The 25695-nt window shown below is 35.5% G+C and overlaps 1 protein-coding gene across 4 annotated transcripts in view; it reads right to left on the minus strand.

Moving 5' to 3' along the window:
* SLIT2 (slit guidance ligand 2) overlaps window positions 1-25695 on the minus strand; it is a 404520-nt gene that overhangs the window by 376207 nt on the left and 2618 nt on the right. For all 4 annotated transcript variants that reach the window (XM_067036353.1, XM_059066475.2, XM_059066473.2 and 1 more), the window contains exons 2-4: window positions 23332-23403; window positions 22100-22171; window positions 10806-10877 (exon numbers count right to left, since the gene is read on the minus strand). In XM_067036353.1, the coding sequence (XP_066892454.1) occupies window positions 10806-10877; window positions 22100-22171; window positions 23332-23403 (216 nt within the window). The remainder of the gene's footprint in view (window positions 1-10805; window positions 10878-22099; window positions 22172-23331; window positions 23404-25695) is intronic.

Raw genomic sequence — 25695 nt, forward strand, 5'->3', positions numbered from 1 at the left:
TTAAAGTCTAAAGCAGAACTAGATTGTCATGGGGACTGGAAGTCAGGCAAAAGAGTTTTACGCAAAAGGGAAGTTAATTTTAACTACCTAATCCCCGCAGAGTGGACTAGAGTATTTCTAGATATTATATCTCCCAATCTCTTATAAGCAATGGTTTAAATAGAATAACTATCAAACATATTTGTTCAGTGTAATTGTTTGTATTTAGAATAGTTATTACTATTTTTAAGAGGCAAACCTGGAGACTTTATCTAAAATAAATCCTGAAATCTTTCTCCTTGGTTTCTACTTAGAGATTCCAAATAATTAATGCATAAAATTTTAACACTGACTTTTTCTCATTATAAGAGTATATCGTTGCTTTCTTAGTGTAAAAGCAACAAATTTATTTGTTAAATGAAATTTCCTATAATTTCCCTACCTATTTACTCTTCAAACATTTTTGAACAGTCACAAAATATTTATGTTTCCCTAGCTCTCAGTATCCCCATCTCCAAGTATACACACACATGTGCACGTGCACACGCGCACACACACACACACACACACACACATCTGCACACAGCACCTAGTTGGCTTGGAATTTCAATTGGTATAAAGAACTACATCGTTTAGAATATACTAGTTATCCAATATGTTAAGTAACCAGATATCGTCACTCCTCTCTCTTTCTCTTTCATACCATTTAACTTTTGAGCATTTTGTGTCTTATAACTACCTCAATCAAAAGGTGGGTACATCTGTAAAGGAGATAACATTTAAAGCAATATTCCTACTTGGGGGTTTGTTACTAGACTCTGGATGGAGAAACAGCTTTGGGAAGAAAAAAAAATCAATGTGGGTTAAGAAAAAAGAAAAAAGTTTTAGAGAAATGCTGAAACTTGATAGAAGTAAGGAGAGCATATAGCATTGTACAAGGTGGCTATGTAATGCTGAGTAGATTTTGTGAACGAGAATATAATTCTTGGTTCAAAGCAGGGCAAGAGATTTTCTTTTTAACATCTTTATTGGAGTATAATTGCTTTACAATGGTGTGTTAGTTTCTGCTGTATAACAAAGTGAATCAGCTATACGTATACATATATCCCTCTATCTCCTCCCTCTTGTGTCTCCCTCCCACCCTCCCTTTCCCACCCCTGTAGGTGGACACAAAGCACAGAGCTGATCTCCCTGTGCTATATGGCTGCTTCCCGCTAGCTATCTATTTTACATTTGGTAGTGTTCTATTAAGAGATTTTAATAACATTCAATCCTCCTTGCACTCTTTTACCATGAATAATACAGAAAGCAGGTTTTATCCTGAGGCATTTGAATTTAAACTTAAAAAAAAATGGGAATAAACATGTTTAGTTGCAATATGAATAAAAAGTGTACTTACAAACTACACTATAATGGTATCATCATTTCTGGAAAAATTAAGAAAGATTTTACTTTAACAGCAAGTAACTTAAATATTTTTTAATATTTCATATATTCAAATATGAAGTTGTATACCTAGGTATCAAATGCATACCTATATAATTTTTTTAAATAATTCTTTTAGAAAAAGACAGTGTTACTGAGTATGCAGCTGCCCTTGGCAGTACATATTATATTTTCCAAATATTATCAATTTGTCGCAAGACCACTCTATGTTAGGGAATTATTTTTATAAAAGATCAGGAATAAGTGAAGGCATTTGATAGCATCAAATCTTTTAGAAATTAATGAAGTAAATCTGAATTTTCATATTAATGGCATCGCTCTTTCTATTGCCTATGTATAAACTTCTTGCATCATATGAGAATAAACATCTCTAATTATATAATGATGATAATATAATAACAATGTACCTCCACCCCCCCACCCCCAGCCCCCGTAGAATCATTTGACAATGTTTACCTATTTTGACCCTCATTCTTAAAACAGTGTAACTATAGTGGTAGTTTAAAAGATGTAAAATTCATATAGTTAATACTGTAAATATATTACACCTAAGGTAAATTAACTGGCAATTTCAAATGTTTTACAGCAGAAAGTTTAGAATGTAAATTAAATAACATTTAAATGCCAGATGTTTACATAGAAATAAAGTGTTTAATTAAGACATTTTTAAGATATGAATCTAGAAATCTTTTAAATAAGCACACCAGATTTAAAATGTAATTTAAATTAATATTTTAGGAAAAAAAGGGTCAAGGTTAAACTGTTTGTCTTCCTTAAAAAGTGTATAATGTCTTTTGTGTCTTACTAACAAAAAGAAATCTCAATGAAACTCGGATATTAAAACCTCCCAGGAAACCAACAATAAAAGCTGCTAAGAATTTCACAACTTTTTTTTCCCTTAGGTGTTAATTAAATGATCATTTAACACTGCAATGTAAACACAACATTTTCATCTCCAGACAGCACAGCCTATTATAAATCCTGGGTAATAAAAGTCTTGGTGTTAATGCTCTGAACCAAGTTCCCACCACACTCTAAGATGCCTTGTCGTGTCTAAGGTTAAGCATCTAGACACAAAACAAAGCTTGAGCCTACTCCACTTCCAGTGCAATTTTCCCATCGCCCAGTGACCTAGGTAACACTTTGAGCAATAAAGAATAAATTTAATTTCTCCAGCATTTTGTGAGGATTAGGAACAATTGTTGGCTTGCAATGACTTTTTATCCTTGGATTCTTTTCCTCCAGAGCATTCCTCTGGTCCTAAAAGAGAATTCTGATGGTTTAAGACATAGAACAAACAGAACTTTAGGCTTTTTTCAATCAGTTGGAACTGTTGGAGGGGAAGCAATCAACCTTTCTCTGTGCTATTCTCAGCTATTCACATACTTCAAGCTTTAATCTTTCACTAGTAGAAGAAACCTATCATGAGGGGGCAAAGCTATCTTTTTCCATTCTGTTTCCAGACTTATTTATTTCTCTTTTCTTTACATTTTTTTAAACATTTAAATCAAGTTGCCATACTTAGCTGTTCACATTCATTTGGGGGACATTTCAAGAGGCACAGATGTTCTCTTAATAACATTTCACACAGCCATGTTGTACCCTAGACCATGGGTATTGCCAAAGACTGGACTTTTTACTGTTCATTGCTTTCTTCTCAAGAGTTTAGACTTTCTTAAACTCCGGCCCTAAGTTTCTTATATCACAATTTATCAAATGTTTTAAGGTTAACCCTCTATAAATAATTCCCTGATAGCAAATAACTTGGTTGTGGGTAACAGGTAATGAAGAGGACATATACACATTCACCTGACTGCCAAGCTTATGTACATATAAAAAGTATTGGAGTTATGATAAAAACAGACAAAACAAAAATAACCTCAGGCTCAAAGCTATTTCATTATCAATCACTGTTTAAATCCAAAGTGCTAAACAGTTTGCAATTTGAACTGCATTTTGACAAAATGTTTAGTCTAAAAATGCACTGAAAATCATACATGCAGCTTATGTAAAGGTGGCAGGATGTTCCACAGATCAAATCATATTTGTATATTACAAGTTCAATGGACTAGTTCTTTTATATTATTTTTAAAACTGAAATCTTAGTGATAAAAATGTTCTTTAGCAATGCAACGTAAATCTTCTGAATAACTTTCAATATAGTTTACCTATACCTTAAGGGGTTTACTCAGCATTTTCTAACTAATTTGTATTTTTCCTTCATTTTTGTTATTCAAGACAACACATCATTAAAACGACAATTTAATATGTGGACTAACATAAATAGTTCCTGAATCACAGTCTCTTTTTCTATCCTTGATTCATTTTATATAAGAGTTTTAAAATTATATGAATCATCAACTGGGAGTGGGTAAGAGATCTCATTAAAAACATTCTGGCCTTAATGCAACTTGTGTTGCCAAGTAAGGAGAATTGGAATGATGCAAATGCACATGTTATGCTAATTTGCAGTGTTAAAAAATTAATGTGGTTACGCTTATGTATGTGTTATTACACTGAGAATAAATGTAAGAAAGATGTGAAAGAGAACTGGGAGATTTGCTGACTGTGGGCAACTTGCAAGGACATCTGTGTGACTATTATTTCATCCTATTTTGCAATGAGAGGATGATAATCCTACAAGCATCATTTCTATCATATTGGAAAGTTGACAATGTTCTTTTGAATACAGAATTTATCTTGTGACTTGAAATATACCCAGGAGGTAAATATCCCCATTTTACAGATAAGGAACCTTATCTCCAGAGGTGTCCATTGATTGACAAAGATAGCAAAGCTACTAATATCTGAGTAGGCATTTAAACACTAGTATTTTATGCAACCTCTCATAAAATAAATTGATTTCAGTGTCTCAAAACATAATGTAAACACATTAAAATTAGTTCATTAGAACTAACACACTATGGACACTTGTTCCTAGAATTAATATTTATATAAACTTGTCGCCAAATTATAACCTTCAGATGGCAGTGGCAATTTTATGATTTACGGTCGAATTTTAAAATATTCCCTGATGATGTGTATTGAATAATATCTTTTTGACATGAGTACCATATACTTAAATTCATCTTTCAAAAAAAACACAGTCTCCATGAACATTGTAGGCTTTAATTTACATATTACAGGTCAGATGTTAGCAATGGTTGAGGTCCACAAATGCCCCATATTACAGAGGGCCACACACCATGCCAGTTTTTCTCCCCTGCACCTATCACAGGATTCACCAAATTCAAGTTGGCTAATCATGAGTATTTGCTGGTGGAAACAGAAACATTTACATTTGGGAAAACAACTATTTAAACAAGTGCACTTGAGTGGGAAAGACCTTCCTGCACTTGACTTTCCTCTGCCAGGAACTATGCTGTGGATTTCACACTCAAAAAGTCTAGTTGGTGGCTTGGCAATAGTAGAAACTTGCCAATTGCTGACATTCTCCAGTAACAAGTCTTTTATTAGTGATCTCTTTAAAGTAAAAACTACCCACAGGAGGCCTGGCAAAAATCTCAAATAGTCTTAATCTTCACTGCTTTGATAACTTCTAAATCATACGACTGCATGTTGATTTATAAACAAAAGTCCTATTCAATGGCTCGCCTATTTTTTTTCGTGGCAAGTGGTAATGGCTACTCTGAAGTGTGTCCAGATATTAGTCTATGAAGTGTTTTTTCTACCTATTTAAAAACAAACCTTCGGTTATATAACAGTAATCTCTTTCAGTGAAATACTCCTCATATGTCTGTTTTTCAAGTGGCAATATCAGAGTCCCTTGGGCCCAGTAATAATAATTAATAAGTTACTTAATAAATAATAAGGGACTTGAGGTTTTAATCACTGACAGTTAACACCTTCCTAAGCGTTATCTCTTATATGAAGTCTTTATTTTCAAAGATAAAGAGTCGATCTGTTCCCCTTAGCAAGGTATCAGTATTAACAATACAAATAGTGTATCCTTGCATCAAATGATGACACAGACACACCAACTCTGAACAACTTTTATTCTCTGCACCTGAAGCTCTCTGGCAGTCTTGGCAACAGAGATCAGCGGCAGCTATAATGGCAGCTCCCTGGATGATTAATGATGTCGATCTGGTGGGACCACAGTAACCTTGGCAACTATAACCTGCAATTCCTGCACTACCACTGTCGGATTTACTGTGGCAGGGGCCAAACAGTCCAAGAGTAAAATGAAGCAGGAAACAACACACCTAACACCTCTAAGGAGCCCACACTTTAATCAGAGCTGGCAGAAATTAATTCAGGAGGAATTCTGACACAGGCACCAGGGCTCTGTCTTCTGCTTTTATCCTTGAATCCAAGAATCCTGAGACTTAATTGGCATCAGAGACCTGGGGGAGGGGGGGTAGTTTCATATAAGTGCAGTATTAAGGTATATTTTGCTTAGGTGGAAAATGGATCATTTTGATTTTTCAGTGTCTACCAATACCCTTCAATGTTTAGAAAACCTAAGGGGACAAACATTTAATTAGCCAAGGTACCCTTTAAATTTAATTTGGTTCCCCATTATTCATACTACCTTCCCGGTGTTACTATTTGCTCATTCAAGTTACAAACCCTGAGCCCAAAGGAGATTTAATTCAAAACATCAAACACTGAGAATTTCTAAAGGTCAAGCCTTATACTAAACCCTGGGGATACTAAAAAAAAAATGTTTTTGTAATGCATGTATACCAGCATTTATAGCATAATTAAAAGAAAAAGAAAACTAATCTACTAATAATTGTCAAGTATACTAGTGGTTATATCTGAATGGTAAGATCATGAACAATTTCTATCCCCATTTACTTTTCTCTTTTTCTGAATTGTCTAAACCTTTTTTTTTTTTTTTTTTCTTGGCCACGAGGCATGTGGGATCTTAGTCCCCAACCAGGGATTGAACCTGAGTCCCCTGCAGTGGAAGCGCAGAAGCTTAACCACTGGACTGCCAGGGAAGTCCCCTAAACCTTTTTAATATAAGGATGTGTTACCCTTGTAACTATTAAAAACCAAAATCAAAAGCTAAGGCTCCTTCTATGAGAAGGGGAAATAAGGACAGCTTCACTGTATATTTGTTATGTTTCACAAATCAATTTTTACCTGAATAGAAATTGTTTTCCTCTTAAATATCCCCAGTAATTAATATCAAAGAGTATCTGGAGAATCTGAGATCCTATCTGACAGCAAAGGAATTGTGACCTGACCAATTGAATTAAGTGCTCAAAATTTATTTGTACCAGGTAAGGAGTCACTAGGCCATAAAAAGAGTCCTTGGCTTTAAAAATACTACTTATAATGTTAGATAATTTAGTGGCTCCAAAGGTCTCTAGGGAAACACCACTTGTTAACCAGAAATAAAGAGTTTTTATTTAAAGAAGTAAAAAAAATGAATCACTGGGACCTATGTATTTGTTTTTGTTTATTAGTTTTGTTTCAGTAGATACAAGTGAAAAATGAGTTTCTGCAACATGGTTTGGCTACTTAAGCTTATGTTAGAAGTCTGGGTAAATATATAATACTCAAAGAAATAAACTGAAAACCACAAAACAAATATTTATAACGGAATGCTTAACCACAGTACTAGCAATGAAATTCCTCTCTAATGAGCCCAGATGAGTAGCTGCGAACTCTAGCTGGTAAGTCACCTTTAAGGTTATGTTTTTCAGGAACATTTGTATAAGCTACTCATAAATTTCAATCATAATCAACCATTTCGAAAGTCACTGAAATTTCTGTCCGTTAACCAGCTCCTAATTGTTCTGAAAATCATGTTCTCCACTCTTAAACTGATAATAAAAGTGCAACCTCAGTTTTGGAGGAGGAGCAAAGGGGGAGGACAGAGTATCTACATAAGCTAAGAAAACTATGTGCTGTCTCTTTTAACCTCCAACCTATGGCCTTTTACTTTTCTTTTTTCTTTACTTACACTTTCCATCTGTCAACAAGTGCTTGTAATTTTATTACACTGTCCTGTAGTTTATGCAGAGTTGGTATTATTTTACAGAGTTCTGTTAATGGACTGGATAAATGGTAATGCTATTTAAACTAGTCTCCTGCTCCAACAAACACAGCTGCAACTGTACTACTATTTCTGAGCAAACATCTTGACCTGAACATGGAGTGCTCTCTCAACCCGTCCAAAGAGAAATTGGAGCAGACAGCAAAGGAAAAGCATATTTGGCCGCTAGCAGCAACCAACCGTGTCGAATCATAATTCATATACAGTGTACCCTCTTTTTCTTTTATACTGCATTTAGAGTTTTTTTTTAAAAGCATGTGTGCTTCTTCACCTGGCATCTCATTTTCAGCCAAGAGTCAAATGGCGATTATTCATTACAGAAGCACAAAGAAAATCTGTATAATGTCCAGTTTGCTTAGATTTAATCTAAGCAAACAATGATAAAAGTCAAACATCAGTGTATGAACTATACAGTAAAACAAGTAAACGTTTTCATTGATTATGTATCAGGAAACAATAGTATTAAGTAAGGGTAAAAGATAAAATAAGTTAGGAAAAGAACTAGAGGTACGAATTAGCATTATGCATCAATTTATAAAGAGAAAATAAATCTAAATTTGTTTCTTTCATGAATTCTAGATGTGTATGGCTCTGAATTATACAGTAGGCCAACTGTAGATCATTCGATATGCAAATACAACCACCAGTCAACTTTTCCCTGTCACAACATATTGTCCTATTGTTTGTCCAAAATCCTATATCTTTTGTTTGGTCACTTATCCTTCTTGTGAAAGAAAAGTTCATTTTTAAATGAACACTTTAAAGGACATTTTTGTATGTAGATTTGTGCATATTTTTCCATCTGTTAGAACAGTTGTTTCCGGTTAGCTACTAGGCACCTGTATCATATGAAGAATACTTGAACTTGCATCCTTCCTCTTGGAAATTAAACTAGACAGGCAGCTAGCTTCACAAGCTTTTGTTCCTTTATTAAATACTCTTAATGGTGGCTGTTTAATCAATTAGTGATCACCATCATAAAAAACTGGTCACATTAGCTTATAACTTTCCTCTCAAGAGAAAGATCATTGCTAACAATCCACTAGGTCTAATTCAGGTGAGAGAACAGTGCCTCAACTCAAAAGAAGATTCCTTTTTCCTGATGCAGAAAAAAATTACACCTCTATGTTTCCATATGTATCCAGTGTCTATGTCAGGTGTCAAGTCACAATCAGTATTGAACATTAAGCCATCAAGCTCTAACTTCAGGAAATCAAAGACTTCAAGTCCGTCTTGCAACTAGTCCCACATCAGAAACAAAATTTTATCTTCCATTACTCCCCAGGGGAAATCCTTTGTGCAACTCTGAACACATTTTCTAGCTGCCCATCACCCCACTTGTTAACATGCTTTTAATTAACTAGAAAATGTTGCCTTGTAGTTTTATGGGTTCTGTGTGTTTAACTCATGTAAGGATTCCGAGTCATCTTCTTTCATACAGCAGCTTCATAAAGTTATAAAATCAAAACAAAACAAGGGAAAATCCCTTGGTGCAATATATGACATTGTCAAAGGGGGAAAAATATTAAACAGAATATAATTTGCTGATAAGTGATTCTGCACTAGATTATACCACCTGAATCTCTCTAAGAAAATTAATCCAAGTACTTCCAGACTAAAAATCAAACATTCTAGTTTCTCAGAGAGAATGTTAAAGTTACTTCCTATATTTTCCTCTCTTCAGCTTAATAATTTTAATTCTAGCTATAACAGCCATTCCATTTAAATTATATTTTCACAGCTACATAGGAAACAGACAATTTTCTAGACAACATGGATTGTTTTTAATATGCACGTTGTTAGCAAAGTAGTAATTTAATAGCACTCAATGTATACTAGCTTTGAAATCAATTCTTCAAAATCCCCTCAATCAAAAAAAGTTAAAGCAGAAAGTAGAATCTATTAAAACCATCTCTGTAGCCCTTCTTGCAAACTAAGCACAAATAAATACAAGTATCAATTTATATTCATACATATAATTTTCATAACAGCCTACATCTAGTTTTCTTGGTAAAAATAGTCCTTAGAGAATTCTTGTTAAAAAGGCAGTCTCAAGGTTTCTTTATTTGATTCTTTTAAATTTACTTAAATTGGGCCAATTAACCAGCAGGGAACACAACACAGAGGAGAAATACTGCTAGGTGACTTTGGCTATCCTTAGAGGAACAGAATCAGGAAAGTGAGACTCTAGAGAGAAGACCTGGTGTGTAGCTGGTTCCACCTTTGCTTGCTGGGAGAATTATCTCTATAGTCAGCTAAGGTGTCAGGAGGATCTAACAGAGATCCTAACTGAGATACAATGTGGGTGGAGGGTTGTGGGAAGAGAGCCTTCCTACTTCTGGAATTCATAACAATAATATTGTACTAGTAGGCTACCACGAAGCCGTGGCTACAAAGTCAAGTTCAGAAAAAGCAATCTCTTCACTTACCCCACAAGCATGACCATATGGGACTTTCCCCACCATCCAGGTGGGAGCCAGGCTGAGCAATTTATTCTATATATCCCAACGATTTTTCACAACATCCACAAACATCAATAATCATCGTTACTTATTTTTCCAACACTTTGTAGCTTATCTCCCATCTGCACAAAATCATTCATATGGCTGAAAATCTAATTTTAAAAGCTTTCAAAAGCATATTTTCACTATGCACATTAGGTCAGTGAACAAGCATTCCAGGGAAGAAAAACCGATTCTGCCTAAAACTCACATTACGCTCCTTCCAAAGAAGTACTTCTGTTAACAGTCAATGACGTATTTGATATGAAACCCTTACAGCCGTTCATATTGCAGAGTTTGGAATTCTGGCTTTAAAATGAACGTTTAAGAGGAAATTTACAGTCCTCTTTAAATACCTTATAATAATATTTCCAGACTAATAAACACTATGTTAATACAGAAACAATATCAAAAAAGCTGACATTAAAAACCTCAACTTTACAAGAAAACACTGCCAACTTCCTCTGAAGAGGAAATGCTGTGGCAATCTTTCCCTTCAGAACTTAATCAAAAGTTTCCATAAAGAAGTTAGGTAAATCTCCCCATCAGGACCAAAAAAGAATAATACAATTACAATAACATATACACGAATCAGTAAACGTTAACCAAATAAAAGAACTGGAACCACTGGAAAAACCAATCATAAATTTCCAAAAAAAAAAAAAGAGAGAGAGAGAGAGAGAGAAAAGAAGAAAAGAAAGAAAGAAAGGCAAACTTTTAATCCATTAATCTACGGGTGAATAGATGAATAGATTCCAGGAAAGCACAAGGAAAGAGATCCAAAATACATTTAATAAAACGCGAGGTACTACCCAAAGCAACAATAACTATTTCTGGCTACTTACAGTCTGTATAGCTTCGAAGTCCCAAGAAACAGCAACTCCGGAAACAGCTGAAGGTGATTTCTGTTTAAACGCCTTTTGAGAAAAACAAAAACAAAGCGTATGTTACATAGAAAGTACCCAACAATGAGACTGTGATTGGGTAGTGTCATGCCTCATCCTGTATTTCAAGAAAGAATGAAACGACATTCAAGAGAATTCAAGCATTGAAAATCAGAAGTTGGTTACACCTTTTGTTACATGACTCTTTAAAGCAATTTTCCATTGTGCTTACTCAGATGATGATTACTGGGGCCTAAACTCTAAATTCACATCCCCTGCAACATCAGTCAACCAGCACAGATGCAATGAAACAGGATTTCTGGACTCAGACTCTGGTGTCTAGGTTAGGCAAGTTCAACATACAGCAGAAATACCATATTAAATGGTGCCCTAAAATAATTCATACGCTGTCCCAAATGACCTAAATTTTCAGCCAAGGTACTGAGGGGAGGTGGAAATTTCATTTTTTTTATCTTTTCATTTAGTTTCAGAAAAACGTATAACAAAGTGTCAGCATGGTTTCTACCTCTAGGCAAAATCACAAGAAATCCGCAATCCACACTTCTTGACTCTTAACTGAATAAGGCTGAGTTATTACTAACAGTGAGGGCAAAAATGTTTAAGTAATGTTTTCTTAATGTTTAACTGATATTGGGATGTTTTAAATATTTTAGAAAAGAATTTGATTGCAACTCTAACTCAATTTAAGCCCCGGTACTACATAACTAAGCTCTTTTGGACTATGCACACTAACTAAAGAGTGGCAAAATCTAGCCCCCATGTACTCGTATCCCAATCTCATTCGTTTTAAAGTGCACAATTTAACAATTCAGTAAAAATAAATATCTATCCTCTCTACTTTTCCCAAATTTAAATAAAATGATGACAAGCTGATGTAAAATGCACACTTAAATGATTTATAAGCTGCTATAGCTCTAGAGGAGAGTAAGGACATCAAGAACTAACATCACACTGAAGAAACTTGAGGTGTTTCTTGAGGTAAAAATAAATGTAAAGGTGGCAGGGAAAGAGGGCATATCAATCTTGCCCTCTTTTAAATACGATGACACATTTAAACGGTCATCAGATGGGAGCAGAATTACTGTTATTTAGTCTCTAGAGGGCAGGAATAGCACTAGTAATTATAACTCAAGAAAGTACATCATAAGGAAGACATTTCTAAGTATAAAAGATATTAAGAAATGGGATGATCGGCTTTAGGAAGCTCTCAACTCCTTACTCCACATATATTCAAGCAGAGGCTACGCATTTTTTTCCCTGCAACAGATGTAATAAAAAGAAATTCTGCATTAAGTGAAAAGTTGGACAAGGTGAACTTCAGAACTTCTTCCAACTCTAAAATGCCATGAGGCAATGATAGCTATGTTTACCATCTTTTGCTACATAACTCATATTATTAAGAAGTTGGTCATCTATAGAAATACTCTCAGCACTTAATAACACGTATGCTCTGGGCTTCCCTGGTGGCACAGTGGTTGAGAATCCGCCTGCCGATGCAGGGGACACGGGTTCGTGCTCCCGTCCGGGGAGATCCCACATGCCGCGGAGCAGCTGGGCCCGTAAGCCATGGCCTCTGAGCCTGCGCGTCCGTTGCCACAACAGTGAGAGGCACGGGTACCGCAAAAAAAAAAAAAAAAAAAAAAAAAAAAACAGTATGCTCATAAAAATGTATGCTGAGACAATCAGAGGCAAAATAGTAAAATCAGTAGTGAAAGGGTGGACTTACTTTTCACTGACACTAATTTTGATGAATAAAGCACATAACAAGGTTAAATGTAAAGTGAAACCAAAAGCTTTTATTTTTTTCCTTACCAGGCATGGTTCTGAGGAAAGAGTACTTCCAGAGTCTACTATCAAACATTTTCAATAAGATATAAATTAATGATGACCTTGGTATATTGTGTCTGAAAAAACAGATTACAAGTATTCACAACAGGGCTAATGAGAATTTGTCTAGGGAAGACTCCCCATTGTCCAAAGAGGCAATTGCAATTTTTGAAATGACAGAAATGTCCTTTCATAATCTGATCCAAACCATTGGACTAACAAACATCATCCATGATTCTCCAGCCAAAACAAGCATGCTCCTTCAAGTCCCCAGCCCCTGCAGAGGCAACTCTCTGTACGGAGCCTTCCCTTTTCTCCAACTGGTACTTTCTTACATCCTCTGTGTAATTCCCCTGATTCTCCTAAAGTTGATTCCTCCCTTGCCTGTGTCTCCATATGCCCATAGTATTTGATAAATAAGAGTCCCTCACACTATATTATATTTATTCACATACTGGTCTGATTCCCACTACACTGTAAGCTCTTCAAGTGTAAAGGCCATATCTGTGTATTTCGTTCCTTCTTCCCGGGCACTTATTAGGTCCTTAGGAAAAACTGCTCTTTGCATTTTGATATAGTTCAGCAAAATCCTAGCATGTGCATTTTATGTTCAGGCAACTTTCTCCAGGCGTGCTCCCTAAGGTACCTGCCTTAGGTTTTATGCCACTCTCCAGATAACCTAAGACCCGCCACCAAACCTGCTTTCATTTGCTCTATACAGTAATTGCCTCCTTTCCCTTCCTTCAACCTCCCCCAGCCATGCCATTCTCAACATCATCTAAAAATTGGAAGGAATTCAATATGTTGAAACAAATTCAGATATCCAAGTGACTGAGGGCTGCTACTAGATTTCTTGTTAATGGGTCTACATTGGTATCATTTCGGATATTGTAAGAAAGTAGATAATTCAGATCCAGTGCAAGCAGTGTCTTTTCTCAATTTTTTTTCAAATTCTTAGTGGTTCTTAATTCATTCCCAAAGTAATAGCTAACATATATTAAGCTTACTAGGTGATAGTCACTGTTCTGAGAAGTTTACATGAATTATCACATTCATTCTACCCCATAAGTAGGTGCTACTGTCACTGCTATTTTGGGTGAAGGCACACAGCTCATAGAAAGTAGAGCTAGAACCTGAATTCAGGTGAGGTGGGCTGACTCCAGGACATACCCTCTGAATCACTCCTTTCAAAGAGACACAGTCTAAACATTCCTCAAAATAATTCAAAATAATGTAATACTCAACTTTCCTTTTCACCAATCTTTTTCTGGGAAAAATGTAGTTTTACATAGCCCACTTCCTAAATATCTATGAATGAATCACCTAAAAATAAAACACCAAGTTTTATTTTAAAAAAACCAAAAACTAGCTGTATAGGCAGTTCACTATTTTAATGACCTATTTAAAATACCTAAAGTTGAGAGCAAAACAAAAATATGTATAAAATATTTTTCTCAGAATTCAAGTAATTTATCACAATTTCATGAAAATTATTATGAATGATCTTAATGTATCTAAATCTACCATGTGTATAAGACACAGCAGTATCATACAAAAAAGGGAGATAATAGGTGACGTGGTAACATGCATAGAAAAATAGTATGATTCCACTTTTTTTCTTTAAAAGAGTATCAATACACTTTTGCTTCCTGTTCTATTTCCTCTTCCATTAGAACTAAGAATAAATGTTAATACAAACATTAAAATAAAAAGTGAAACTCTTCCAAAATATCCAATAAAGAAAAAAATTTAAGCAGAATTTCTAATGCAATGACCAGAAATTAAGTTTTTAAACTCAAGAGGATTCTTTTAAATCCAGAATTAAGTTAGACTATCAAGGTGCACAACAATTTCTAAACACAGCTCGAGAAAAAGTAACCTAGCTTCTTCTAATACCACAGAATACTTCTTAGTAGCTTGAAGATGAGCGTGTCATAATAATAACTCTAATGTAAATGTGTTAAAGAAGTTAAAATCTGATAGTCCAAGAACAGATAAACAGCATGTAGTGAATTAAGGGCATCTCAGAGGAGGATTTATGGGAACCAACATGAATTTGCTGCATTAAGCAGACCAGGTGGGTCAATTACCAATTGTTCCCAGCAAGGATACTCAATTGTGTCAAAGGACAGATAAGAGATTCAGTGATATTCCGCTCCTGTGTCATCACCAGCTAGATGGAATCTGCCCACAAGATCTCAGGAGACTGACTGAAAATTCGCTGGATAGAAATTCATGGTTTCAGAAAGGTGTGTAATGTGTGTCTCTGAGACACATTTTTTTAGGGTAAAGATAAGAAAGATCTCAGCAACTGTTTCCTCTGTGCTATGGGATATTTTTTGAGTGTGACCTTCAGTGGGGTGAGTGATCTTTCTCCGTCACACTAAAGACCACTGGCCTCTGAAATGCAGGTTCTTAACAACCTCAACTTGAAGGGCAGCATAAGCATTACTGACAAGCATTGTTTCAAATTATTATCTGCCAGCTGCTCCTGTGACTTGTCCATTACTAGAGGTTGGAGGTCTCTTATTGTTTCAACTTTCACCTCAATTCAATTAACATTTGCAACTGTTCACCCCAATCCAAAATGTAAAATGAAAACGATTTTACCAAAGCTAGTAAAAAATGCAAGTCTCATATTTACCTGCCATTGTAAATGTAAGGTATTTACAATGCGCCTGATCTGTAACAAGTATTTGATAAATGCTGCCTTAAAAAGTCTATCTTTTACAATCTCCTATTTCTCAAACATAAATGCCTTCTTCTCAGGTAAATTTTCATTTGTCTTTTATGCTAACATTTTTAAAGCAAAGATTTTTAACATTTAGCTAGTATTAGATAAAGTTTATATTTTCAGCAGTGATATCAGTATTTTCACCCTTTATATTCTGTGGTAGGGAGATCAAAACTTATTAATAAAAATGTTGCTTCCTATTCATTCCCCTTACTTCTTGATATTCTCTATATATTCAAAGATTTTGATAAATACTCTGAAAAAAATTTGGAGAAGGTTTTGTACTTTCTTCACATCTTGTCTACTGATTATATGCTATAAGAAAATCAGAAGGAAAATGATAGTAAATATGGATATTTAAAAGTCCAATTTATTATAGACAAATTTTATTAGTTCAATAAGACAAAATAATTATGAAACTCAGCTTCTGAAAAACAGGAAAGGAGACACTGAAATGTATAATAATAATAGTTCCTTACGTGCTAACTCTGCGTCAAGCATTTTGTGAAACTCTGTGCATTATCTTACTAAAATCGTGTACCAATACTATGAGATATGATAATTGTTTCTGTTTTAATGATGATAAAACTGCAGTTTTAAAAGATGAAGCAATTTGATCAAGATCAGGGAATTGAAACCAAGGATTTTTTGATGCCACTCTTATCTCATGTTTTAAAAGCAGGTAGAAGAGTTTGTATCTGTTTAGAAAGCATAATCAACAGCACAACCAATGAGTGTCTGCCAATATTCATAGGACACCAGGCAATAGCATATAAAATTACAAGGTGCCTACACTGAGGGGAGTCTAGGTTATCTACACTGAGCAGAGCAGGAGCAGAGAGATGAAGCCCCACCTGCATCCAGGGCGGACAGACACTGCCAAGACGACAATCAAACAAATTTTTGTTAATGTTATCTTTTTTTTTTTTTTTTCCTGCCGTACACGGGCCTGCCACTGTTGTGGCCTCTCCCATTGCGGAGCACAGGCTCCGGACGCGCAGGCTCAGCGTCCATGGCTCACGGGCCCAGCTGCTCCGCGGCATGTGGGATCTTCCTGGACCGGGGCACGAACCCGTGTCCCCTGCATCAGCAGGCGGACTCTCAACCACTGCGCCACCAGGGAAGCCCTGTTAATGTTATCTTAAAGCAAGATTCCAATTGCATTAAAACCAAATCAGTGCTATTGTTACCAAACTTTCATTCTGAACGTGTTTTCACCAATATTCCTCGCAGTCCAGAAGATATAAATTGCTTTGAAAACAGGTAAGAGCAATATATACAAAGTCCATACAGAAAAGTCTCTCCTTCCATGTAAAGTTGTGAAATTCAGTCTAGAAGGCATAATTCAGGCAGAAAGGTATCCAACAGGAATGAAAGACAGAGTTCAATGTAAAATATTTGACATTCGTTGCTTCCACAAATACATTGTAACAGTGCAAAGTAAACTACTCATTTCAGGGGAGGTATAAAGGACACAGCATCCAGCAAACACTATCACAAAGGAAGAGCCCAAAACAGATGTGGGAAAAATAAACAGCCTTGCTGTTTCAGAATTTATAAAACGGTCCACAAAGAGCAAACAGGCCTTCTCACCACCGTTCAACTTCAAGGCCCATAAAAAAAAAAGAGATGCATGAGAAACCCTCTCAGACAGATTGAATGTTCTGCAAAACTTCTAATAGTGCACTTGCATTAAAGCCTTCTAAGACCATAGTCAGTAAATGTAATTTAAAATTGTTCAATATTATTTACAAACAGGTGAAAATAATTTGATATTTGGCTATCACAGATAGTGATACACTCTTGAACATCTAGGTGCATGATTTATCTCATACAATGTACATACTGAGCCTCTTTGCTGAGCTTGAGATGTTCTTTAAAGAGCCTTTCCCAAGAAAATAACTGCCGTGATTTTAAACTTGGGTATAAAGGTGCCAGAGAACAATTCTTTTAAGATGAGCTTGCATTCTTTTCCAAGGAGATTAGCACTGTTAGTTTGCCCTCACTTCAAGAAAAAGGATGTTATGTGTTGCCTATAAACTTGCAGGATGAGTCAGAAGAGGGATTCTCCACCTTGATGAACGGGGGATAAGGGGAGCCTTCCTTCAGACCTGTTCCACAACATATTCTCTATTTGAACTCATGTATAGCGACCTACAACAAAAATTCTAGAGTGCCGCAGTTCCTCAGCCTCACCTTGGCTGTCTCATGCCTATGCATGGTAGGCACACCCAGGGAGAAATAACTCAGCACCACCTTCAAAAAATACCTTTTAGATATTCTTTAAGGAGAGGATAGTGTTAGTCAAATTTAGGCTCTATTGTAAAGACATTTCTAAATTAAAATGAGTATTTTATTTGTATTTACTTGATAAAAACTTTAAAATAGCTAAGTGAACAGGCTTTGCATGGCTTCATTATAATAATATTTTCAGGACTCTTTTTTTCAAGCAAAAATGAGTATTAAATGACAAAGTTAGTAGAAAAAAGGTAATCTCAAATCCAAAGATACCAAAACTTGGAATGTTTAAAGCAATATTGTCTTATAGGAATGCGTTTACAACTTATTGGTAGGAAAAAAAGTGCAGTCCAAGCATTTGCCTTTATCACTTCTGCAATTTCCTTATTGCAAGGGTATGACTGTGAAGTTAATGAAATATCTAATATCCAAGGTTTTCAATGGTATGCTATTGGTTCTCATTAATGTAACCTAGGCATATACACATTTTATTTTGCATTGAGTGTTTCGTTGCATTTCGGACAAAATACCCTTATTTTTTTTGGACAACCTTTAAAAAATTTCAAAACCCTTCTCATACTCTTGCATTTGTATTATCCAGGAACTTACAAAAGCAGATGATTTGCAGTAGTGAAATACTGAAGTGGCCATAAAATAGAACTTTAATGACTGCAGCATAACCCCATAAGACGACGTAAGTGAACAACATAACTTTACACCAGCATAGAAAAGTCAGGGGTCCCAATGTGATTTTTTTAGCCTTCTAACACATTACACACTAACCAAAAAATACCTTGAATTAATAATTTTGCATGGAGACTTTATTGCAAGTATACACAGGCATCTTCCATGAAATATAATTCTTAAATGTTTCTTTACTATAGCTTATTTGTAGTTTGTTTTTCCTTAATTAATTTCCATTGACTATCTAGTCACTTAACTATATTAGATTTCATTTGAACATCTGATTAAACAATATGAGACCTGTTAATACAATCTACATGAGGCACATTCTCAAGGCTTCATTCTCATCCCAGATAAGCAGGTACTACTGGCAACACAGAGCATCCACGGGAATCCACCAGTGCACATGTTAGGTCAGGGCGTAGAGTAGGAAACTGTCAAGACAGGAAGTACTGTGTGCTCATAGTGTGTAGGCGTGATTAAAATTTATTCCTTTTACAATGATTCATAACCACATTCTGATCATCATATCATCTGCTGTTGTTCTCTATACAATACAAAGAAGGAAGTGAGGGGAAAGGAGGCAGTGAGACAGAAAAGGGAGGAAGGGAGGGAGGATTTCAATATCCATCTACTTCTTGACATTTTGACTGATAACCTTGTACTTCATCAATTCTTTGAAGTGGAAAAAATGTGTTTCTTTTGTAGCTATAATGCTTTGATTTACCAATAATGGTTTTCTCATCCTATACTAAAATTAAATCCAACCTAATCACATGACCCTGTTTCTTAGAGATTAAAAGTTGGATTTCTAAAAGGCACAGCTCTTATCTTCTGTTCTCAGATGTCTGCTTTCTCTAGATCAAGTTAAAACTCTATCAACATAAAATAAAAAGAAAAAACTTATAATTTTGAAATACTCACAAAATATCATTTGGAATTGTTCTGATTTTATCATTTTAAAATGAAAAAGTAACTTAGAACCATAAATTGCATATGAATAAAATTAATGTTTTTATTTTTTTGTTCTTCACACAAAGAAAGAAAATTAACTTGCTATAGTATATATTATATATATACAGTATAAATGGCATTCACAAGATAAACCTGCATTTATACACCTTTTCATAATTTGGAGTTTGAATTTAAAACTCACATTTAAATTGCTAAAAAACATATAAGCTCACATGAGATATAATTATTTAAAAGTTAATTCACTGATTACCTCCTTTTTATTACATTGTCTCTTGCAACTTTAGGGGGGAAAAAAGGCAATTTGTGTGATGTTAATGACATCACCTACTACAATAGGAATATATACCATAATAATATTATTATAAGGCCATAGTAATTTGATTATAGAACTCTCTGGGTAGCTTTTTAAATTTTTAATTAATTTACTGAAAAAAATTTTAAATGGTTTGTTCCACAATAACCTGAATGCATTCTTTAGCAAAACTGCTTGCCATTTAATGTATTTAAAGAAATAAATATTTGAAAAGTGTATCCACAATGTTCCTAAGAAATGGTTTTGAATTCCAGAGTCCCAAGGAGATGAATTGGCTGTCAGATAACAATGTGCTTCCATCAGATGGACTTGGCAGTTGTAAACAAAAGGAATTTTCTCAGCTTTTCCTCACAAATATGAAATATTTGCTCTCAGCCAACAGCTGGGGTGATTTAAAGAAGTCCTGCATATATATTAGTTTTCATTCAAAATTACAAATCCTCCTCCCACTCCGAAACATCTGACTGCATCTCCGTAGAACAGAAAATTGTTCTGAGATGAAGTGACATTCCCAGGGAAGTAAAAGTCAAAAAATAGTACCTACTTACAACTTCAATTGAATTTCAGATCATAAGGTATCTGGTTAATAATTTTTAGGAAAAGTTAATTTATTCAAGATGAAAGTTCAAATGATACTCCAAAGTGGCTTGAAAAATAATGAGAAAGTTTGTTTTGTTCCAGTGTTTCTGAAAATATTTAAAACTACAATATAAACAAAATACAGACTTCATGAAAAGCCACTGAGAATCCTTCAATGATATCGAAGTTGTTTAAGAAAAAAATATACATATACATACATATATATCTCTCTCACATGGAAAAATGTATATATATGACTACTAAACACATATATATGAATAAATAAGTTATTCATGAAAAAACTGTTAATGTTTAAATGATAATTTTAAATAATCTATTCATCTTACTAAGCATTTAAATTATATTAATGCTTAGTTTTTAATGGATGAATTAAAAATACTTTTGCCAAGTTCTCACTAGAAATTAGCTATTCATAAAAGAGATAAAAGAATAAATACTTTCAGAGTATTTTTATATATTAAGAAACAACTTACGAACTTATAAACTTTGTTATAAACTTAACCAAATATTTACCTTATTTTTATTTCTTCCCCAAAACTAGCTCTAAGTAATGGTTTTAAATTTATTTTGAATTTCACAATTATATCCCTATATTGTAATATTATTCATGAACAAAATTTTATAGCAAAATAAATTAGATATCTGTTTAATTTTACTTTAGGTAATAAAAATGTAGCCTATATTTACAAATACCTTAGAAGTTGACAAGCCACTTTTATATTTACAGTTACACAGAATTAACTTTTGCCCTTGAGCCCAGTGAATCTGAGTACGTGCTATGCCCTAAATGAACTTCATATTTCACTATTTTAAATAAAATTTTTATTTTTACCTAAAGTGCCTCTTAAAGCAGGCACGGAAACATTAAAATAATTGTTGCTACTTTTAAGAGAGCTGATATTTGCCCTTAGAAATGCAAAGCTACTAAACTTGAATTATCAAGACATATGGAGATATGTAATTCATATTCCAAATGACAAACTGTGTATTTTATCTAATTATTTCAGCAGAGGTTTTTGTCTTTTGTATATATATATACTATAGGCATAAAATAATAATGGTCCTCTGGTAATATATAACAATCCATAAGATTTTGTGTCTGAAAAAATAAAAATGTATTTTAAATCCTAAAGTCCACATTTGATCTTCTTGGAAAAAAACAATCATTGTTAAATGATGTGCTTTGATAACATAACCCTTACTTCCATTTCTACTAAATTCTTTTTCCAGCAAAAAAATATTTAGAAAGGTACTATAAAATAATGAAATAAAACTGTGAACAGCAGTTATTAATAATATCCACGTGTTAATAATATATATAATATTATATATAATATATATAATATACATATTATATATATAATATTATAATAATATCCAAGTGTTAAATATCAGAAAGCAAATCTTTATCACTAAGAACTTTAAATATTTCCTCAAATGTCACTAATGACACACACAGCAATAGCATGGGAACTAAAATAACTATCAGCAAAACTCTTCTTTTCCATAATGCACCATAAGTGCAAATAAAATTACCACCTTTCTTCCTACATAAGGAAATAAAACAAACTAGATGAAATATAAGAAAAAATGTATATCTCTAAGTACCATAGCAATGGTTACCAAGGAAGTAAATGTCTCAGGAAAGTAAGTCTGTATTTTTGAACTTGTACAAGTTAATACTATTTTTGCAAAAATTCTATTATTTCTAATTGTAATTTAGTTTGGAAATCACTTTATCAACTTCTTGTTTCTGTAAACTTACAAAGATTAAGACATGAAATTGAAGACATGGTCCTTGAAATGCAAGTATTTTTTAAAATGTAGTTATGTCGTCGTAAGTTTGGAATTGAAAATACTTACAGTCTCTCCAGTTCTTTAAGATCCTGGAATGCTCCTCTTTCAATGGTGCTAATCTTATTCTCCATAAGCTGACTGAAATGCAAAGTATAACAGGAGTCTTAATGTTACCACTCACCATCTGAAAAAGTGTCAATTCAGCAACTGAAAACTTGTCCCTTTATGAAGTTAAATACTGCTCTTGTTTGAGATTCAATATCAAATCTAACAATGTTATATCTGAGAAAAATCAGGGAAGGAAAATAGCATCCTCACCACGAAACTTTCATAAAAAATACTAATTCAGTTTCTCACAAAATTTTGTCAGAATCCTGAACCTTAAACTATAGTATATCCCGAAAACCAACCCATGACACTACAACTTTGATGGCTGTTTTTCAAGTGAGTTCTTAACTGAAAGAAACAACATACAATAATTCATCATACACATACTTCAATTCACTGATGGATATACGTCAGAAATTGGAAGAATTCATAAAGGCCAAAAATGTGTTTTTCAAAAATGAACAATGAACACGCAATGATCAAAAGTATATGTGCACTGCAATGTAAACATTCGTAAATCTGCAGGTAAAAACAATTTTATATTACACTGAATCTCAAGTGATTGTTTATTCACAGCTAACTTAACACATTAATTTAAAAAGTAATCATACTGCAACAATTTTATGAGCTGCAAAGATATAAAATACAAGAAACGATTCAAAATATTACCAACATATTTTTATAGAGAAACATTTCCCACTAAAAACTCTGCGAAAACCTCGATTGTTTGATTTTAATGTTAGAAAACATAGGTACATGTTGCTTGCTAGAAAAGTCTGAACATTTTTATATTAGCAATAATAAAATGCAGGCCCACTTAAATTCTTTATAGTTAATCTCAAATCCTAAAAGTATATCAAATGTCTCACATTACTCATTCATATTGTAAAAGCAACTATTCTACATTTTTATATGCATAAGGCACTTAGGGTATGGTATAGCAAACATTTGAAGTCATTTCCATTATACTGTTTCTGTGGCTTGCATCCAACCTTAAAATAAAGGCCTACATTTTCACTAAAATTTGAAGTACACTGATAAACAAAAAAAAAGAAAGGAAACCAAGGCCTTTTAAAATTTTATGTTTCTGTCATTGAGACAGTTATTAAAACTGAAATCAGTAACAATTCAAAATACACAACCTTAAAAAACAAAAGAGAATTCTCCAAAACACAGAAGACCATACTTACAGAACTCTTAGGTGTCGAAGACCAGCAAAATCTGTTTTAGTAATCCGTGTGATGTTATTTCCATTCAAATCCCTAAGAGAAAACAAGTAAGAAAATGAAAGTTCTGTTTAATTTCTACCACTACCTAGTTAAACAAAGACAAATATAAACTAAATAAGAGCTTTGAGATAAAAGATTAGTTCCAATTACTAAAGTAGTTTGCAAAGTAAAAGAGAAAGAAAAGGAAGTCATCTTTGAAAGAAAAATTTTTAAATGATTCTTAAGTTTACAGTCCATGCTTGCTGTCATATGACAAGAAAATGAAGTGATTCTGTTATCAAGAGACGTTCTCTTTTGTGTGTATATGGGATGCTTTCAATTTTTGCTTTTATAAGGAGGTGTATATTAATTTCACAGGTATTCTGCTATTTACTATTACTGTTAGGAACATTCCCAAAAAGTTACCTTCAGGAAGTTAAAGGAACACTTTTCTAATACTATTCAGGAAGAAATTTTAAAAATTCATAACCCTATCCTTAGGTGGCACCATGGCTAAACTTCCTAAGGCAAAGAATAGAGTTAGAGTGCCATCAAAAGAACTGCACTTCAAAGACTCGCATTTATAAGCATTTACCTTCCAACAATTCTATGTTTGTATGAAAACGAAACTCTTCATTTGCAGCTCAGGGACCCCCGCTGTGACTGTAAAGTGAAAACTACTAGCAAGGGCAATAGTGGAAATAGTATTCAGGCCCTGACATTTTTGTTCAGATTTCAGCACCACGTTTCCCTCAAGAGTCACAAACCCCTTTTCTGGCATCTTAGGTCAAGATCTAAACTTGCCCTGGTTCCAATCATTTCAAATAAAACCAGGCTTTGCTGCGGTTTGAATGTTCTCCTTCACGGAAGTAAACCTTACCTTTTTAAAACATCATGTGTATTTAATGTGTTTATGTTGTCAATGATATAATTTTATAAGCCAGCACTGAATAAACTATTTTCTGAAACTTCTTTATAGATCTCTCAGAGGGATAAATTTCTTTTCAAGGACCTTAAAACTCAATTGCTATTTTTTCCCCCGAACCGTTCCCTTTTTGTTGAATAAGACATGTTAGTGCTTAAACTTTAAACTGTTCTGAATATCATGAAGTGACAAGGGCTAAAACAGAGTTCTGCACTGCTTTCTCCCCAACCCATTTCCCGTGCTGAGCAAAGTACCATCGAATTGTTCCTGCAGTTGTTGGGGGTCTTTCTTTATTCGGGCTACTTGCCATAAGCTGAGTCCCAACCGTCACCGCCAGCCCCCCAATCCCAGACAAACTTGGGAGATCACATTTTGACAAAATACCCTTGGTAGGGCCTACCTCAACCTGCCCAGCGCTGCGGGACAGAGAAGGAGGGCAGAGAGGAAGTAGCGGACGGCCCAGTGGGGCTCGGGATGGGGCAGCCACTGGCAAGGGAAGGAATGGCTCAACTCTGGCCTTTAAACTGAGGGTGAGGAAAATGGGTTGGATAAGAAAATCGACTCGACGCGCTGCGGGCTGCGCTGGTGGAAACCTGCGAGTCCAAGGCGTCCGCTCCGTCATCCGCCCCCTCACAGCCTGTAGGCGCAGGGGCCCGGGGAGCGCAGCCTGAGAGCGCTGCCCCGGCCGACCTCGCCCCGCCGGGCCCAAGCTCAGAGGCGAGGGGAGCGCGCCCCGGGCGCCCGGGAAGCGCGGGGCGGCGGCCTCTGCGTTCACAAAGAGAACGGCCTCCACGCTCCACTTCCCTGAACTCGGAAAGCGCCCCACAAGCGGCGCGTGGGCCGTCAACACCCGCGTTGCGATTACTTCTTCATTAGAGGCTCACAGAGACAGGGAGGCGGGGATGTCTGCGGGCAGCAGAGCGCGAAGAGAGGAAGGAAGGGGAGAAGCTGCCACGAGCAGGGACGCAGAAACTGCCAGAAAGGTGGAAAGGGGGCACTAGGGCTCAGCAGGAAGGGCCGAAGGGGGCAGCCGAGGGCCGCGGGGTCACCAAATTGGTCAGACCCGACTTGGCCGGCTCCGCTTGGAGAACCAGCCCTAACTTCGCCTAGCCGACGGGACGTGGTCCGCCTCCGGAGCCTCCCCCCTCGGACAGGTCCTTGGGGTCCGCCACCGCCGCCGCCTCCTCCCAAGGGAAATGAAAGGCGGGGAAGAGTCGCGGGGGGCTGCGCGCGGCCACCGCGAAAGCTGCCGCCGTCCTGGGGCATCCTTCCTTCCGCGGCCGGTAGAAGCGCCCCTGGGCGGGCTCAGCCGCCCCACGACACCGTCTCCTCTCCCACAGTCCCCAGGAGGGCGACACAAAGCCGGGGAGCGGAGGTTTCTCTCTTTTGAGTTACCGGCCCCCCCCGCGTCAACCCCCCTT

Source organism: Kogia breviceps, chromosome 6, assembly GCF_026419965.1.
Source record: "Kogia breviceps isolate mKogBre1 chromosome 6, mKogBre1 haplotype 1, whole genome shotgun sequence".
Lineage (NCBI taxonomy): Eukaryota > Metazoa > Chordata > Mammalia > Artiodactyla > Physeteridae > Kogia > Kogia breviceps.